Raw genomic sequence first — 19,337 nt, 5'->3', positions numbered from 1 at the left:
TCAAAGCGTCTTTCTCTAAGCTTAGATTAGGGTTTGTTTCCACAGTGTCTTTTTTTTAGTAGTACCCCCATTCTCTGATTTATCTGTATTTATCATCTGAAGATGATGAACATGCAGTTGATATTATAAAAAATGCAGTCAGCATCAAACAGGTATAACTGCATTGGTCTCAATAACTTGTGCTTTTTGTACGTGAAAGGATAGAATTAAAATTCTTCTTCAGGGCTGGCAGGGATCACACTTTTTAAACAGTTTAGTGATCGCCTTCCATAATACACTTATTAGTCTGAATAAGATGTTCCATGCTAGTACGTGTACTTTTGACTTTAAATGTTTATTTTAAAGCAGATGGTAAAAGTCCAACTTTATTCTGAGTGCTATGTCAAGCTGGGCTTCTTACACTTCCATTTGAACAGAGAGGAGATATATGCAGTGATAGCCTAATTTTACCCTGTGTTAGTCGTGTCCCGTCCTTTACCCCCCCCACCTGTCATCCCCATGTCTCTTTGTTTTTATAGGCAGAAGTTGTGGTGTTTGCTTACGGCAGTGCTTCCCCTCTGCCTTGGTTTCTTACTTGGTTGAAGACCAGCCAGACCTGAGCTGCCTGAGCCTTCTGGACTCGGGAGGCTCTTGCTGAGCTGTCGATGTTCTTTCCCTCTTCACCCTCAGCTCCCCTGACTAGTCAACAAAATTCAGAGTGAGGAAGCAGAAAAAAGCCTTTCGTCAATGCTAAGCTGTGACAAGCTCTTCCCCCGTCCCTCAGAGGAGGGACTGAAGCTCTGGCATGGGACTGATTTCTGAAATGTGCCTCATGGCAGTTTCATAAACACTGTCTTTAGGGTGAGGCTTTGCAGTCATTTAACCTGATTTAAGTGCAGGTGGCTGCTGTAAAAGGATGCTTTCTCCCTCTGCCCGCCACCAGAAACATTTTCTATGCGGGAGGCACGACAGCTCCAATAGCTTGTGCAACCATGAGTGAGGCTCAGTAGCTGTCTGCTCCGATCAGGCTGCCCTTGCCAGGAAACAAACACAAAAATTAGTGTGTCAGCACCGAGCTGATAAACTGCAGGAGTGGTCAAGTGACATAAATGAAATGGGAAGAAATGAACGGGGTTGCTCCCTTTGGTGTCAGCCTGCAATCAAGTGGGCTTCAGGCCTGGCTGACCTTCAGGCCCCGTCTGGGATCGGGATGGGTATGCAGCAGGGAGGGTGGGGATGGCGAGAGGGGACCCAGTGGGTGACCAGGAAGGGAGGGTGTCACCTAGATAGGCTTTTATTGCTATCACAGTATGCTACCCCTTTCACAGGATATCTGCCAGGCGGAGCAGCTGTCAAACACCAGTGCTGAGCAGCCCCTCGCTGCCCCATGGCTTGAACTGGTGGCCACTCCAGTCCCTGCGTGCTGCTCGAGCTCCTCACTGCAGGCAAAGTCATCTTCCTGCAGGGTTTCTTTTGGTGCTGCTCTTCAGATGGCATAGGAAATGTTTAACTTTTTTTTTTCCTACACAGGTGTCTTGAGGAAAAAATGAGCTTTATCTTCCTGCTTTGGGAGTTAAAATTTCCAGTTTACCAGTTTACAGAGGAATTAATTTAACACAGCTTGGTAATTTTAGGTTTCATGATGAAAGAGAGACAGAGGTGTGTAGGGTGTAAACGTGTTTGCGGACGGGGTGTGTTTTTGGAGGTGGGATGTTAAGAGGGGGATTAAGTACAAGTCCCACAGTCACTGCCCTCGGTTTCTTTCTTGGCACATTGGTGTGTGACCTGTATAGGCACATGTGTGTGGTTTGGGGTTGGGTTGTATTTTTCTTTTTTTGTGAACCCCTCCACCCACAATTTTCCAGTGATGATCAAGCCAAGGCCTCCCAGTTTCATCTGGCTTGGGCACTGCGTCCCCAGCAGTGGGAGCAGCAGCTCCCCCTTCTCCATCCTTCCGTGGAGGGTCGCTGGAGGTGCCATCTCCTCTGGCTGGCTGAAGGGCCTGTTCCCAGGTGGTTGAGGGATTAAGACCTTGCACAGGTTGGGAATTTTGTAGGAACTGAGCAGCTCATTTTGAGAACCTCTGCCTTAAAATTTCTGCCAAATATGTCTGAAGTACCCTCTGTCCGAGGCAGGTACAGAAGAGTCCTGCAGCCCCATGCAGCCATGTTCTGCATCTCCCCTCTTCCCTGAGCCCCTCCTGCCTGCAGCAGCCGAGCTGAAGGGTTTGAAGACAAGTCACTTCTATTGTACAACCCCGATTTGTCTTCCAGGCAGCTTCATGTTGTGAGCTGAATGACATGTTAGTCTCTTCTTGGGGAAAAAAATAGATTTTAGTGTAATGCATATTCATGAAGCTGCATTATGGTTGCTGTGACAACCTCACCACCGGCAGTCAGGATCGGTATGTTGAACTTCTGTCTCCCGTGTTGTACCGTAGTGCATGTTACACAGCTTTCCACTTTTTTTTCCCCTTCCCTCCTCCCCCCTGTCAGTGGACAATTTAAATCGTTTCAGAGTTGATGCTTAATTAATAGCTGCATCTAATTAAGCCTGCAACACAGAAGCACAACTTCCTGCTAGTTTCCGACCCGTGTTAATCAAGTGTTGCTTCTGGCAGCAGTCTGTAACACAGAGGAAATCATTCTGGTGGGATTTTCTTTGTTCATCTCCCTTTAGCGCAAAGGAAAAATGAACCTGAATTACTAAGTATAATATTTCTCCACACCATAGGTAGCCTAACTGATAACTTCATCTCTCATGCAAAAAAACCCAACAAAGTCTACCCCCATCTAGTCTAGTCTATCCCTAGAGTTTTAAGGACCCCTGACCCTGAAAGGGTTGGGAGGTTGGGAGCTTTCAGCAGGTGTTACTCAAAACCAGAAAGCAGTTTGCTGTGTTTATGCATTACATTGCGTTATGACCCTGGGGCCACGGGTGACGTAATTTGAGGAAGACTTTAGCAGACTGTGACGCGAAGGCGGTGACTAATTTCAGGATGAACCTGTGGCGGGTTGAACGTGGGGAGAGCTCAGCTTTGAAGGTCAAGGTCTGCGTGGTGTGGTTGTTGATGTCGGAAATGGAGGGCACTTGTGCAATGCTCGTAACTTTTGGAGAGTGTGTGTAAGCTGCTCTTGGCCAGTCGAACTGGGTGTTTGGCCCGAAATATTGCTGTTTCTTGGTCTCCAGTGGGAAATGATGACATTGTTCTATCCATAGAACTTAACACATTGCGTAGTCCTGGGTGATGTGAGACTCACATGGACAGTGTTCATGGCAGGGCTGTGTTGAGTGAGGTGTGTGTCCCTTCTGTATGCTTAAGTGTCTTGTTGAGTTGAGCTTAACGTGAGGTTTTTTGGAAAAGTGCCAACTTCATCTATACAAAACCACTCCTTGTTGCTCAAGAAGAGACACTGTGGGTAAGGTTTGGTTTTCTTTGCAGATGTGAGTCTTCTGGAGAGCGAACTGGGAGAAGTGTGCGCACAGGGGAAACAAAAGCTGAGCAGGCAAGGAGCTCTCAAGTGCAGTCAGTTGATCTTTCTCTGCCTAGTTTCTTAAATATTAATAAGTACAAAATGTTCAGACAGTGACTTGAGATGAGATTTTGCCCATTAAAATGAGAAACTGGGGAGAAAATTACGTAGTAAGAGGGAACTTTTCGCACAGAGCAGTATGCAGAGCTGGACCATGAATCTGTTGCAGGCTTAGATGTACTCGCTGAGGTTTCCTGTTCTAGTTGGAAACAGAAAACACCATACCAAGCTTTGTTGTCAGTATCAGTTGGTATGCGGATGGCCTGAGTGTATCTTGTTGTGTTCCTGCTCTTCTGTCAACTCCTTTAGGATAGTACGCAGGAACATTTCAGTGAAGAAGTAATGAATACCTAACGTAATCCTGATACTTTCCACTCCCTCAATTTCCACGTCCCTCCCGCACGATAAGACCGAAATGTCCCGGTGTTGACACCGTGTCTGTATTTGTTCATCCACACGCAGCCTGGCTTTTCTTCGATACCAGAGCTCTTACCTCAAACTTCTGCAGAAAGACATTTTGAGATTGAAAGGAGAATGTGAAGGAGATGGGGTGTGAAGATGAGAACTCGAGGTATACTAGATTTGCTTCAGCTCCAATGTTGTCTTCAGCTTTCTGAAATGCCATTTTTCTAGCAAAAGGAACACATGCGCTTTAGAGGTTACTTTGATGTGTCATAGTCTTGTATGGCCTTTTTGACCTGGGATGAAATTCATCCATGATGTTTTAGTGGTTTTTTTCGTTGTTTTTTTCCCCCTGGGCTCCAGATGAGCACTTGCTGAGGCGATGCTCTTTGACTTTGTGTGTTGGGTTTGCATTTTGTTAACAACTAAGGAAAACTGAATCGCCGTGCTGTGAAGCAGAGTCCTTTCTCTGACAATGGACACATGAAGATTTTAGAAGTTGTTCAATTTCTGCCTGGTCGACCAGGACACATACTTCAATTCAGCATATTCTTGTATAAAAACTAGGTGCAACAACAGAAAACCAAAAGCTATAAACCACTTGTAGGAGACTGGGGGGAGTTAAGGCAGATTTCAGACAGCAGCAATGCACTGAGTGCTGCCCTTACACGAGTTCCCTCCTCCCTTCTGCATCCCAAACTTGATTTTTCTCTACTTCATATAAGTTTGGAAAGTGCGCATATGTTGGTTTGGGGCCTTGATATATTCATTTCAACTGAATGTCTGATAGTTATTTGGGGATTAATTAAGGGTTTTCATATTAGGTCCAAATAAAGTTACCTCTTCTCTGTCCCTCTGTAAAAGGATCCTTCAGCCTTGAATGAATTGCTTTAGCAACTAGATATTAATGGCAATTAAAAAAAAAAAAACCCACAAAAAAACCCCAAAACAAACCAAACAAAAAAACCAACAACAAAAAAAACCAAAACCAAACCAGGACACCAAACTCTATAAAGGTGATTTTAGTTTGGGGATTTTTTTTAAGTGTGGAAAATAATAGGCCTTTTTCACTAATCAAGCCCTGTGTACATAAACTGTTGCCTAGTCTTTTACTAGATGGTTTGGGACTTCAGGATAATTTTGCTAGTTTAACCTCTGCTACTGCAACAAGAGAAATAAAAGCCACCTTCTTAAAAACCTGGGTGCCTGAATAGCCTTGTTTGTAAGCATGTTAATGTAAGATATCCTTACTATATTATGACAGAGGGCCTGCTAATATTATTAGATCTGGCTGAGGTGCAACAAAGTTGGACCTAAATCAGTTTTGCAGAGTCAGCGTCTGCCTTGCTGTGCTCTGAAGCACTTTCTGTTACAGCATCATGTGTGGGAACGACCTCCTGTTCCTTGTGTTAATGGTGGGGTGTTTGAATGGAGAAATAAACTTGATTGGGAAGGATGGATTTGATTTTATTTTGCTCAAGTTAATAATTTGCAAACATGATACCGGTCTTAATTCTTATTTATAGCTTTTTTGTTGTATGGTAGTGAGAACAATTATTGTCACGTGTACGAAGGCATTTACAAGGCGTGGGGTTAAAATAGTTGTATTTTTATTATAATTTCACAATATTTGTTTGCGGTTAGTTTGAAAGCAGAAGGAGATGCTGGTTTACATTCACTCTCTGAGCTCTGCGTGTGCAGAACTGCCTGTTGGCTTTGGTGTTGCTGGTATGGGGAGTTACTAGAAACAGCCTGAAGCTTGAGGCCAAACCAGCTGAGGACAGGATGTGGATGGGTAGATGGGAGAGGGTGAGGGGATGAGTAGCAGTGATGGTGAAGCAAGTGTTTTTGATATTTAATAACTGTATTTTACAATAAAGGTAAGATTCGGGTCATATGTTTTACAAAGGTTTCCTCAAGCTCATCTAAATTTGACCAGAGCCACTTGGAATGCAAAGTCTCCCAAGGAGCCTTTTTTTTTTTTTTTTTTTTTTTTTGTTTAGTGAGCCTGAAACTGCTGAAATGTCACCATATTTATTGATCTTTATCTAAAAAAAAAAAAAGTTGCTGGTTGCAAGAACAGGCTGCTGACATAAAAAGCCTGTCTTAGATCGTGCTTTTGGCTGGAGGCCAGATAATGAGTTTCTATAGGAGCTTGTTGGCAAGCTCAGGTTTTTGCTAAGGTTAATCTAATGTAACTGTAAGTAATCCGGGAGCCTGGTGCACTCAAAACCAATTTTTAGACAAAATGATCTTATTATTTTTAAATTATAACTGAGAAGATATTTTTATATAACATCTTCTTGTACTTAGAGCACTTAAAAACGCCTAGGAACACGTTTCTTTACTATTTCCTCTTTAATGGTGAACCTGCTGAATAAAAAGTATTGGCACCAGTGACACCTTTTTGCTTGTTTCTGTGTTAGAGTATTTAAGCTGACTCTGTTCAGCGGAGTGATCTGTTGGTGTTTTAAAGAAAGGCTTGCATTTTTAAAAGACCAGGTGGTAACACACTTAAGAGTAGATTGATGGTATTTTTACTAGTAAAACTGATCTATGTATTCATGGGTGTATCTCTTGGCCAGGTTATCATTCGACTGGGGCTGAAATGCATGAACTGTCTTAGGAGGAGGCTGCAGTTCAGGGCTTGGTGTTCCCAGCTGGTGTCCCAGCCCAAGCAGCTACACTGCTGGGCCTTCTCACCGGCCTCCTGGGTTTTTCATTCTTTGTTGCCTGAAGGCAAACCTTGAAGAGTAAAGTTGAAGTTTGCTTTGTCTTGAGATATTTTAGTTGCTTCTCCCTTCTTTTGGTGAGGTAAGTGAATGTGAATCCACTGTAAGGGGAAAACTGATCTCCGATCATTGTCCATTAAAGTACGGTATATGCTAGGCTATAAAAAGAGGTCCGGATCCAGCCCTGGTCTTTGGGGAGCAGTGGACAAATGTGGCTCTAACAGGAGAGTGCTGAGGACTCCTGATTTTGCCCAGGACAGCAATGCTGGTCTGCAGCCTTGAGTTAACTGCTCCTTCCGTAAGAGGGATGGAGAAGACTTGGGATGCATGCTTGTCCTCCACTGGTGTGGGCTGATAAGTGCCGACCAGAAAAGGGGATAGCACTCTACCTTATTATTTCTTCATATAGCTGTATCGTTAGCAGTGACAGTATGGGTGATGGACAAAGGGGGTTCGGTTTACAACTGCTTTGCTGTAGGTCTGATTTACATGGTATGTAAAACTGGTTGAACACAGATGGAGATCTTTCGGATGGAAGGGAGAGTGATACAACTGTGTCAGTCCTTATCAGAGGTTTAAACTTCCCTGATGACATTTGTTCTCTAGTTGCTATTAATAGTAGGCCTAGAGATATTTCTGGATGTGATAGCTGACAAGTTTCTTCATCAAATAGTCAATGAATGAGCAAGAAGTGTTTCTATTTTAAACTTAGCTTTGACAAGTAATAGAACTTCAAAGAAAAGCTGTTCATAGAAAATAACCTTGGTGTGAGTTACCACAAGCGATTCTCTTTAAGCGAAATATCGAACACAGGGTTGCAACTTTAAGCATCTCTGATAAAGGAAGAGTTTTGTGGGTTTTTTTTTTTTTGCCAGCTGCACTATAGAGGATTTGTATTAGTTTCAAACTTCTGTGTTTAAGTGAAGGGTGCTAATAAACCTTGACAGAGGTGCAAACTAAAGCAGATTTTGAAGGGAACGATCTGGTTTGAACTCGGTGTGAATAGTCACTGGGAAAGTGTTAGGATAAGCGGAGAATCCGTAGGGAAAGGCAAAGAGCTCTGTTGAAAAGAAGTTTGTGTTAGGAGGTGAGAACTGCCTCAAGTGCAAAGGCTGTGGGAGCCAGTGGCAAAAGGCTCTTCTTTCTTGCTCTTTATTTATACGCCTGAAGTGACACATGTCTAGATCTGCCTTTGTTTTTTCATCTCACACCAGTGCCGGGGATGGTGTGCTATAAAGCTAAGCGTGTTTTTTAATGAAGAGGAAGACAATGTTGACTGTAGGGGAAAAAAGCATAGTAACAGGAAGAAGTGCCTCAGAATAAATTGTTAGCACTGCAAAAGTCCATTTTGGAGAGTGTTGCGGCACCGCACAAAGTTTGTAGGAGAGAAAATTGTGGCTGGTTTATTATAAAATGCCAGAGCAGTAGCTTGCTGGAGTGGTAGGATCAAGGAACTAACTTTTTTTTTTTTTTAAAAAGATGGAGCTTGGGATGTTTTGGTACAGAGTGTGATACGTGTAGAGCATTGAATCGGACAGATTCGGCAGGTCTGGTTTAAATCAGAAATGATACAGTGCAGTGTCTTGGAAAGCTACCATTACAATAAGTTTACATACATTAATTAAGCTTTCTTCTATTATCTTTGAAAAGCAAACTGCTTTTCCTAGTATGATTTATAATTTAAGTATAGCTCATGTCAAATACTGTCTCTGGAAGTGAAATGTCCTGGGCATTTCTCATTCCTCCTGATACCGTGACACCTGCACGTTCTGCAAAAATACTGGCTGTGCTTTTTCTCTTATAGTAAAGTTTTGGTCGTGCTAGTTTTAAAAAAAAATGTGAAAGTATCACTAATAAAGTGTTCCTCCTTTGTGTCTCAAAGGCAGTAACAGAAATCTAGCACAGGGTATACAAGGTTATCAGTAGTGGTAATTTTAAGGATCTTGGCAGTGTATTTGAATGCGGTTTATGGTCGAGTTCAACAGTCTCTAGTTTTTGGTGGCATGTTCTGCATGGATGTGTCTGGTGGCTTTCTTCAATAAACCCTCAGTACTTCCTGTTTTCTTAGCCCGAAGCAGTAGGGCTAAGAGAGCCTCGCTACTCTCTTGCTCTGATTTTTCTGGGAATTTAAAGGATGGTTGTGAAGCTTAGTGGATTTTCATGTCTTTGATTAGAAGTATCAGCAAGTTGAAAAATGTGGACTTATCAGTAAAACTTTTTTTTGTTTCAAGTAACCTGTTAGGAATTGACTTGCAAATCTTTCTTTGCAGTGCAGGTTGTTAGCTTGTGCCCGTTCTGACTTGCTTTAAATAGCCATGAGAAAGAGGCCATAATAGTGTGGGAAGATGGTAAATCATCAACTACTGAAAACCAAACCATGCATCTGTTACACTGTGGGGAAAAAAAATGCCTGTTAAAAAGCTAAGCTGCAGCATATTTTCCCCCCATTGTCAGGAGGGCCCTTGAAAGGTGGTTAGAAGTAGTTAGTGATTATAGAATCATAGAATCGTAGAATGTGTTGGGTTGGAAAGGACCTTTAAAGGCCATCTAGTCCAACCCCCTGCAGTAAGCAGGGACATCTTCAACTAGATCAGATTGCTCAGAGCCTCATCAAGCCTGGCCTTGAATGTCTCCAGGGATGGGGCCTCCACCACCTCTCTGGGCAACCTGTGCCAGTGCCTCACAACCCTCATTGCAAGGAACTTCTTCCTCATGTCTAATCTAAACCTACCCTGCTCTAGTTTAAAACCATTGCCCCTTGTCCTATTGCTACATGCCCTTGCAAACAGCCCCTCCCCAGCTTTCTTACAGGCCCCTTTCAGGTACTGAAAGGTCGCTATTAGATCTCCCCAGAGCCTTCTCTTCTCCAGTCTGAACAACCCCAACTCTCTCAGCCTGTCTTCATAGGAGAGGTGCTCCTGCCCTTGGATCATCTTCGTGGCCCTCCTCTGGACCCAATCCAGCAGGTCCATGTCCTTCTTGTGCTGAGGGTTCCAGAGCTGGGCACAGTTCTCCAGGTGGGGTCTCACGAGAGCAGAGTAGGGGAGAATCACCTCTCTCAATCTGCTGGCCACGGTTCTGTTGGTGCAGCCCAGGATGTGATTGGCCTTCTAGGCTGCAAGCGCACATAGTGCATGTATTACAGAATCACAGAATGGTTCGGGTTGGAAGGGACCTTAAATATCATCTAGTTCCCACCCCCCTGCCATGGGCAGGGACACCTCCCACTAGACCAGGCTGCTCAAAGCCCCATCCAGCCTGGCCTTGAACAGTTCCAGGGATGGGGCATCCACAACTTCCCTGGGCAGCCTGTTCCAGTGTCTCACCACCCTCACAGTAAAGAATTTCTTCCTGATATCCAATCTAAATCTACCCTCTCTCAGTTTGAAACTGTTGCCCCATGTCCTATCACTACACTCCCTGATAAAGAGTCCCTCCCCATCTTTCCTGTAGGCCCCCTTCAGGTACTGGAAGGCCGCTATCAGGTCTCCTCGGAGCCTTCTCTTCTCCAGGCTGAACAACCCCAACTCTCTCAGCCTTTCCTCATAGCATAGGTGCTCCAGCCCTCTGACCATCTTTGTGGCCCTCCGCTGGTCCCGTTCCAACAAGTCCATGTCCTTTTTGTGCTGTATGTATTAGAATGCATATATTTAGGTTTATTGCAAGCTTTCTGAAGTACTCTTGATGTCTTGTTTCTTGCAGAGACTCCAACCGTCATGTTAAGGTAAAGCAGAAAAGTGCAGTGCTGAACATGCTAAAGAAGTTGGACAAAATAAGGTTCAGAGGTCACAAGAGAGATGAGTTCCTTGATTTAGCAGAGTCTCCAAATGCTTCAGACACTGAATGTGGAGATGAAATCCCGGTGAAAATACCTCGAACGTCAACTCGAGAAAATGAAGAGCTGAGAGACCCTGTAAGTACTTGATTTGATTTTCATTAGATTATGTTATATAGTTGTCAGGCAGAAAAATAACAGAAATTAATAATTTCTTGTCCCTATATTTTGTATTTAAAGCTTGAACACTTGTGGACTAGGAAGTAAGTTTCCAGTAATAGGTTTCCATTTTGTGGAAGGATCAAATTAATTTCTTATATTAGGGTTCCCTGTCCTTACTATTGATTTTAGATGTTGTGGGTTGACGAGTTTGTTAACCTTGGATGTGCTTCTGAATGCTGTCTGGTTTTTATTTGTTTAGTTGAATTACTAATGAACAGATGTGAAGGAATGACTTCTTTTCAGTGTGAGGAGCTCAGATCTGCTCAAATGTCACTAGCCAGGACTGTAGGGATAAGACTTCTGGTGACTTCATTAGAGTAAAACACCATCTTGTTCTTCACTGCATTGTTTTATCCAGTAATGCTTCTATGCAGGAGGTGAGCGAGACTCTTCAGGTGTTAAAACTTTTTGGTGCTTGTAAGCAGAAGCAGTCAAACAGAGCTACCATATTAAAAGACACCATTTCAGGAAAAGTTAAATATTGGTTAAAAGAAAAAATAATACTGTTTTAACTGCTAAAAAATGCCTGTGGATCCTTGAGCGTGGAGTGCCACAATCTAAATTATAATTTCTCCATTTAACTGTTCTCTAGAATGTGACTTGGAAGTCAGAATTTTTACCCCTCTATTTGGAAACTCAATGTGCATTTTTTTTACCCACAAAATCTGGTCAGGCTGGTGTCTGAAAGCTCATTTCTAGCAGCACAGCACAGGGCTTGCTCACCACAAGTCCTAGACTAAAAGACTTCAAACTGTATACGCTTAAGCATCTCCTTTGGGGTTGACAGCTTGTATCCTGTTCTGTAGCTATTAGGTTTTTTTTGAATTAAGGTGAGCTTGTATGTTACCACATCCAGTCCTGCTTATGTGGAGCTCTTTTGCCAGAATTTTTTTTCTTATGATCATGGAACAAACAAGTGGTAATGACAGAGCATTTTTCTCTCACAAAAAGTCTATTGTATGCAAATCCTCAAGCTCCTTAGACAAGGAAGGTCTGTTAAATGCCTTTCCTTTGCTCTTGTTCTATTGAAGGCATCTGTCGTATGTCTTTTTTAAGACATTTTAAGACAGTAGATACTGTGTATACTGGGACTAATCTGTGCTTCTGCTGTTCCAACGTGATATTGTCTGAGTTTGTTTTAGGTAAATACTGGCTTGTTTTCATTAAACTTAAGGCATTGTATTTATTTAAAGGGAATACCCTTTGTACCTAATCAGAAGGATCTGGATGGCAGAGCTAGAGGCTACAGAAAGATCTGTCTTGAACCCTAGGTACTATTTTCTGTATTTCCTTAGCAGGGTAGTAGTTCCAAGATGGTACGGCTGAGGCAATAGCAAGGTAAACTTACAGTTTTGACTAGTTATAAAGCCTTACAGCTACACATCTGTGGTGATTGTCTCCGTTTTCTCAAATTGTTCAGCCCTGTGTGCTGAGAGGGTAGTTTGGAGAGAAACACTTCACTGTTGGCTTATCACATAAGTATAAGCCTGTCGTGGTACAGCCTTAAGTAGCCTGTCGTGGTCTCGGTCTTGGGATACAGTTGAGTATAGTTTAAAAACAGAAGAGGGGGAGGGGGAGGAAACAGCAACAAGATCAGATGACTTGTTTTGCTTTGCTCCTGATGTTTGGGAGTTACAAAGCCAGTGTGATGCTGGAACAGCCTAAGAGCAGCAGCTGTGTTACAGATGCTAGCAAAATAAGCAAACTTCTGTGAAGAAAGTGGTCTCACATGTCAGGGATAAATTTCAGATGGGAAGTTTGGGGGATTAACACCTGGTCCTCACAGGCATCTGTCCCATTAAGCACTGCTGCCCGTCCATAAAATGAAAGGAAGAAAGAAATAATCCCCTGTGCTGCAGAGGTGCTGGGGGTAAAGAAATTGATGCTTGTATATTTAAGTCAATATTAAAATAGTGGCTGAGATCATGTGAACAGAGGAATTCTGACTTATGGCTCCATTTGTTACTGAGATCAGATGCTTGAGTTGTACCTGAATTATTTTTATACAGTAACTAAAACTCAAATCTTAAATTGCTTATACAGGCTATTTTTCTTTTATAGGCTCTGTAAGCAACTGAGCATTATACTTTTATTACATTGATTGTGAGAACACCAAATCTTGTTGATTTCTTCCTGTTTTATACCTTTATGGAACTGTTGAAAGCATACAGAAGTCAATGCAACTCTTGTGCATTAACTGAGGCTTCCTGACTTTTCAGATAGGTGTGAGCTGTACTGTGCTTCCACTGCTGTTGCTGCGCTGTTTCTATTAAAATCTGAGTACAGAACCGACGGGCTTGAAAGAGCAATATTCGTGGCTTGGAAATGAGCATAGGCATGCAAAATTTGAGTCCTGGTCCCCTTATCTGCATCTTCAATACACAGATGTCTCTGACTCCTCTGTCAGCCATTCCCTTGAAAAAGGCTTCATCTCTGCCCTTTTCTCCTTTTTTTTTTTCTCTTCCCCCCCCCCCCTTTAGTCTGCTGTATTAGTCATTATGGAAGCATTAAAAAATTATCTCTGTCTATTAGAGCAGTACAGCACAGTCACGTGAATGAAGGCCTTTCTGTACTGTGCCTCAAGGGTACGTAGTGCACTTAGACATGTGTGCATTAGGTGCCTCTTCTTTATGTATGTGTCTGAACTTGACGAGCGTATGCAAAAACTTGCCACAAATGGAGGTTTTGGAGTAAAAAGCCTTGTCATAAAAGCTTGTGATTGCAGAGCCCCAACCATCTGCAAAGAGCATCCTCCGTTACACACCTCCAACAAGGGATGTGAATGTTCAGTCCCGGGCCACAGATACAACGGTGGGACTTGGGCCCAACACTTCATGTGTCTTACTGAAGTAGCACATTCAAAGTTTACACCCTCTGGAAGGACAGAAAGGATGGCCAGATGAGGTCATCTTCTATTCTGTATCTCAAAACTTTAAAACTGTGAACTTTACCTGTTTAGTTCAATAATAAACATAGAATCATAGAATCATTTAGGTTGGAAAAGACCCTTGGGATCATCGAGTCCAACCATCAACTCCACTCTACAAAGTTCTCCCTTACACCATATCCCTTAACACCACATCTAAACGAGTCTTAAACACATTCAGAGACAGTGACTCCACCACCTCCCTGGGCAGCCTATTCCAGTGTCTAACCACTCTTTCTGTGAAGAATTTTTTCCTAATGTCCAGCTTAAACCTACCCTGCTGCAGCTTGAACCCATTCCCTCTTGTTCTATCGCTAATTACCTGTGAGAAGAGACCAGCACCAACCTCTCTACAATGTCCTTTCAAGTAGTTGTAGAGAGTGATGAGGTCTCCCCTCAGCCTCCTCTTCCTCAAACTAAACAGTCCCAGCTCCTTCAATCGCTCCTCATAAGATTTATTCTCCAGGCCCTTCACCAGCTTCGTTGCCCTCCTCTGCACTCGCTCCAGCACCTCGATATCTCTCTCATATTGAGGAGCCCAGAACTGGACACAATACTCAAGGTGTGGCCTCACCAGTGCTGAGTACAGGGGGACAATCACCTCCCTCCTTCTGCTGGTCACGCTATTTCTAATACAAGCCAGGATGCCATTGGCTTTCTTGGCTACCTAGGCACACTGCTGGCTCATGTTCAGCCGCTTGTCAATTAGAACCCCCAGGTCCTTTTCTGCCAGGCAGCTCTCCAGCCACACTTCCCCAAGCCTGTAGTGATGCATGGGGTTGTTGTGGCCCAACTGCAGGACCCGGCACTTGGCCTTGTTGAAGCACATTCCATTAGCATTGGCCCATCGGTCCAATCTATCCCAGTCTCTCTGTAGAGCCTCCCTATCCTCATGCAGATCAACACTCCCGCTTAGCTTCGTGTCATCTGCAAACTTGCTGATGATACACTCTATGTCCTTATCAGGTCATCAATAAAGATGTTAAACAGAAATGGTCCCAACACTGAGCCCTGAGGGACACCACTTGTGACCGGCCGCCAGCTGGATTTAACTCCATTGACCACCACTCTTTGGGACTGCCCATCCAGCCAGTGTTTGATCCAGCAGATCATATGCTCATCCAGGCCATGAGCCGCCAGTTTTTCCATGAGAATTCTATGGGGCACAGTGTCAAATGCTTTTCGAAAGTCTAGGTAGACAATGTCCACAGCCTTTCCCTCATCCAGTAATCGGGTCATCTTGTCATAGAAGGAGATCAGGTTCGTCAGGCAGGACCTGCCTTTCATAAACCCATGCTGACTAGGCCTGATCCCCTGCTTGTCCATTATATGAGTTGTAATGGCGCTCAAGATGATCCACTCCATGACCTTCCCTGCTACCGAGGTCAGACTGACAGGCCCATAGTTTCCTGGATCCTCCTTTCTGCCTTTTTTGTAGATGGGTGCTACATTTGCTATCCTCCGGTTCATTGGGACCTCCCCAGTTAGCCATGACTTCAGGTAGATAATGGAAAGTGGCTTGGCGAGCACGTCTGCCAACTCTTTCAGCACTCTTGGATGTAACCCATCCGTTCCCATAGACTTGTGCGCATCCAAGCGGTGAATCCTGACTCGTGTTTGGGTAAAGCACACAGCTTCCTTCCTCCTGGTAGGAGAGCCCTGGGGTTGGAAGGATTTGTTATTTTCCTTTGAATTTGTCCTCTGTGGTTTCTGAGATGTTTTGTTCAGAAGGTGTCTTAATTTGAACTAGTTTGTTCTCAACGTACAGGCTGGCTGTTTGCTTGTGTGGGTACTTTTCCCGCTCTCATTTAAGTGCCCTGACTGCCAGTTATATCTCGGGTAGCAGGTATTTCCTTAGGTCTGTGGGTACTTGGACACTGTGATCAGATCATTACCAAGACAGCCACGTTGGCTAACAAATTAACTCTTTTCTAAGCATCTCTGTGTTCCTGACTGGCTTCCCAGGTTTCTTCCTCCCTTCCTTCTTCACTGTAAGTGTCTGGCTGTTTTTTGTTGGTGGTTTTTTTGTTTGGTTGGTTTTGTTTTGTTTTGTTTTTTTAAAGCAAGGACATTCATCACTGTATGCAGCACTGTTATTTCTGCATTGTTTCGTAAAACCACCACACTCACAAAATAGGTAGAGGGGGTAACCTGGTCCATTCCTGCTTCCCAATTAGCATTTGTCTTGTTGTGATATTGGAAATTCAGGTAATGTTGCTGGCTTGGTAATTAAAGTCCCCTTTATTCAGGGTCATCGTGGTTTCTGATTCCGTAGATGGAACGTGGGTTCCTTCCTGCTACATCACGATTCTGCATGTAAAAAGGATTTAAAACATTGTTCCAGCACCTTGGTTTGCTAAGATGCAAAAGTTCAGGGATAGGGGCTGTGCACTGAAAATCATAGATTGTCCTTGTATTTGCTAGTTCTGGCTCGATTTGCCTCATTTTAATTCATCTCATGAATTTATGTACTCTTAATGTGACAAGTGTTCCATTTTTATAAAAGGGAGAAAATGTTCGGTACTACATACAGGTATATGAATGAACTCAGTGCAGAGGCCCCTTCAGCAGAGGGGTGAAAAACAAATTTGTGTTTAAACCCATGGAGGTTCTACACTAACCTGGCAGTGAGCATCGCAAATCGAAGTGCTCTCGTACCTGGCATAGTGTACTGAAAGCAGCCTAATCTACTTATGCAGGTTCCCTGCCAGCGTGCTAGGATTAAATCTGAGTTATTGTGTCACAGAAAACATTAATTTAATTGCTGTTCCAGTACAGTTTGGCTTTTCCTAAAACATGTCAATTAAAACCTTAAACAATTCTGTATCTGTCACCTCATTTATAATGATTGGAAGCTATAAAGCATGATGCTTGGAAGGTATAAAGCATGATGCAAACATTACAGTTGAGATACTGAAGTCTCTAAACCTGGCTAGCACTAAATTTTTTTTTTTTTAATTTATGTAAAATAGAGCTGTGTTTTAGGAGCTTGCCAACAGGGGTATGCTTCCCAGAATTGCTACTAAGGATTAAGTATTATTCATGCAGATGCTTTCTTTTAAGTGACTTAGACCTTTTCTGTGGCTGTACGGTGAAGCTGGTGTCGGTGCTCAGTCCACAAAGCGAATCCCAGGGCTCGAAGGATGAAGGGGGTTTGGGGAGGGAAGCAGAGAGCTCTCAGATTGGCAGGTGCTGCTATGAAAAGCCTGAACTACAGATGGCTTGAAAAACACATCTGTGGGTAGCTGTGGTTTTTCAGATCCGGAGCTGGATGTGGCTTGGAGCAGCAACTCTGAACTCTTGACGGTGGGTTAGAGGCAGTCTATTGTCATCACAGATCTTCCTTTAACCCCTCTGGCTCTGACTTTCTACGCTCAACTCTGGCATTTTGCAGGCTTCCTAGGCACCGCCAAGCCTTCTGCACGGTCTTTGCTAAGTAATAGTGACTGCCAACATTTTAAGAGGGCTCCTGTGTCAAATACTGTCAAAGCTGGAGAGGCTGAAGGAAAAGCAGAAATCTATGGAAGCCTTCAAGGCTTTTACTGTGAGTCAGAAGCAAGAAGGGGCATCTGTAGTTATGTTAAAAATGTAGTTAATCCAGCCAGAGTCCCAGCACTAGCCTGCAGAGGCAGCAGAAGAAAGAAAAACTACCCAGTTAACGCTGGAATTAATACAAGATAATTTTTTTGTTAACTTATGAGTTGAGTCGGTTATGGTAACTTCAGGCAGAGGTACTTTTTGAATCCAGAGGCAGGCAGCTGACCTCCAGGAAATGTGTAAACCTTATTTCTTATCCTTTTAGCCCGTTAACACCCCTTGACAAAATGAGGTGTATAGGTGTGTGGGGAAAAAATCTTCTGGAACAAAAGAAGCATCGGCTTAAATGTCTCCCATACCACTGTCCTGGACATGCTCAGTTTTCTGAACGCTTCTAACTTACATTCATTAATACGTTATGTTGTCACTAATTTTTGAAGCTGCATGCTTTGTTTTGCAGCAAACTCGTATCACTGTATCTTACTACTCTGGTTAAACTATTTTACTATATGATAATTGCATGATCTTGCTCCTAGTATTGTTAGCAATAGTTATTGTTTTAACTTAGTGGATGTTTTTTCCTTTTTTTCCTCTAACTTAGGAGGTCATTGTAACCTTTTGGGGTTAGTTTAATGATGTTTACCTGCAGATTTTTAACCCATTAACCTATGTCAGACTTCTTGGGTCCAATGCTTTAGCAGAAGCACACATTTGAAAACTTTCAGAAAGAGTTCTGTTCACCCATATCACTCATTCCCTCGTCCTAGGCAACTTTTGCTTTTTCCTCCTTCCTAAGAGGCACTGTCAAGGTATCCTGGGCTTTAATTAATGACTTAACATTTCTGAAGAGGCAAAAGTGGAGCTGTTTTTCTAGATGGATTTCTGAAATGTAGCTCATCTTTTGGTGAAATATCTTGAGTATCTTCAATGAGGATGAAAACTTTAATATGCTTGGATATTTGCTAGCCCCTTTCTTCTTCCTCTCCTTCCTCTCTCTATGTTCCTGTCCCCACCTCAGTCTCTATGTTCCTGTCCCCACCACAGCACATGGGGTTGGGGAGAGGGACTGGTTGGGCAGGAGCCAGGTGCTGTCTTGGTTTGTGGCCAGCTCATCACATGTTGTCTCTGACGCTCTTTCCTCCTCACGCTCTTCCCCTGCTCCGGTTTGGGGTCCCTCCCATGGCAGACAGTCCTCCACCAACTTCTCCAATGTGGGTCCTTCCCATGGGCTACAGTTCTTTATGAACTGCTCCAGCGTGGGCCCTTTCCATGGGGTGCAGTCCTTCAGGAACAGACTGCTCCAGTGCGTGTCCCCCATAGGGTCTCAAGTCCTGACAGCAAACCTACTCCAGTGTGGGCTCCTCTCTCCACGAGTCCAGAGGTCCTGCCAGGAGTCTGCTCCAGCATGGGCTCTCTATGGGGTCACAGCCTCCTTCAGGCATCTGCCTGCTCTGGTGTGGGATCCTCCGCAGGCTGCAGGTGGATCTCTGCTCCACCATGGACCTCCATGGGCTGCAGGGGGACAGCCTGCCTCACCATGGTCTTCCCTGTGGGCTGCAGGGGAATCTCTGCTCTGATGCCTGGAGCACCTCCTCCCCCTCCTTCTCCACTGACCTTGGTGTCTGCAGGGCTGTTTCTTTCATGTATTCTCACTCCTCTCTTCTGGCTGCTGTTGCGCAGCAGGTTCCCCCCCCCCCCCCCTTCTTAAATATGTTATCCCAGCGGTGCTACCACCATTGGCTGATGGGCTCAGCCTTATCCAGCAGCGGGTCCATCTTGCCACTGACTGGCATTGGCTGTATGGGACATGGGGGAAGCTTCTAGCAGCTTCTCACAGAAGCCACCCCTGTAGCCCCTCCACGACCAAAACCTTGTGATGCAAACCCATGCACAGAGCCCAGGAGCATTCTTGATGAATACAGCATCTTGCTCTTTGACCTGTACGTGACTTTACTTATTTATCTGTTTGTTTACTTTTAAGCAGTGGCACTGTTTCTTTAGACAGTTCTGTATGAACTCCTGAGTGGTCGGAGCAGAGATTTTCCCTTTGTACCAGATGTGGATATACAATATAGAAAGCCATGCTTTAACGCCTGGGCAGCAATCTGTATTTTCATAATGCCTTCCTTTTGCCTGCCTGTAGAGTGTGTTGTAAGGGTCCCCTGCTGTTCCACTTCAGCCACACCTTCCTCCTTGGGGCTCTCCCAAGTGTCTGGCAAGTGATAACACTA

General features: G+C 43.9%; 1 protein-coding gene across 3 annotated transcripts in view; it reads left to right on the top strand.

Moving 5' to 3' along the window:
• GRAMD4 (GRAM domain containing 4) overlaps positions 1 to 19,337 on the top strand; it is an 83,330-nt gene that overhangs the window by 16,040 nt on the left and 47,953 nt on the right. For all 3 annotated transcript variants that reach the window (XM_054220571.1, XM_054220563.1, XM_054220580.1), the window contains exon 2: positions 10,349 to 10,559. In XM_054220571.1, coding sequence (XP_054076546.1) covers positions 10,349 to 10,559 — 211 coding nt within the window. The remainder of the gene's footprint in view (positions 1 to 10,348; positions 10,560 to 19,337) is intronic.

The sequence above is a fragment of the Rissa tridactyla genome, chromosome 1 (genome assembly GCF_028500815.1).
Source record: "Rissa tridactyla isolate bRisTri1 chromosome 1, bRisTri1.patW.cur.20221130, whole genome shotgun sequence".
Taxonomy (NCBI): Eukaryota; Metazoa; Chordata; class Aves; order Charadriiformes; family Laridae; genus Rissa; species Rissa tridactyla.
The sequence above is the reverse complement of the archived record's forward strand: the minus strand, read 5'-3'. Positions and strand labels throughout refer to the sequence as shown.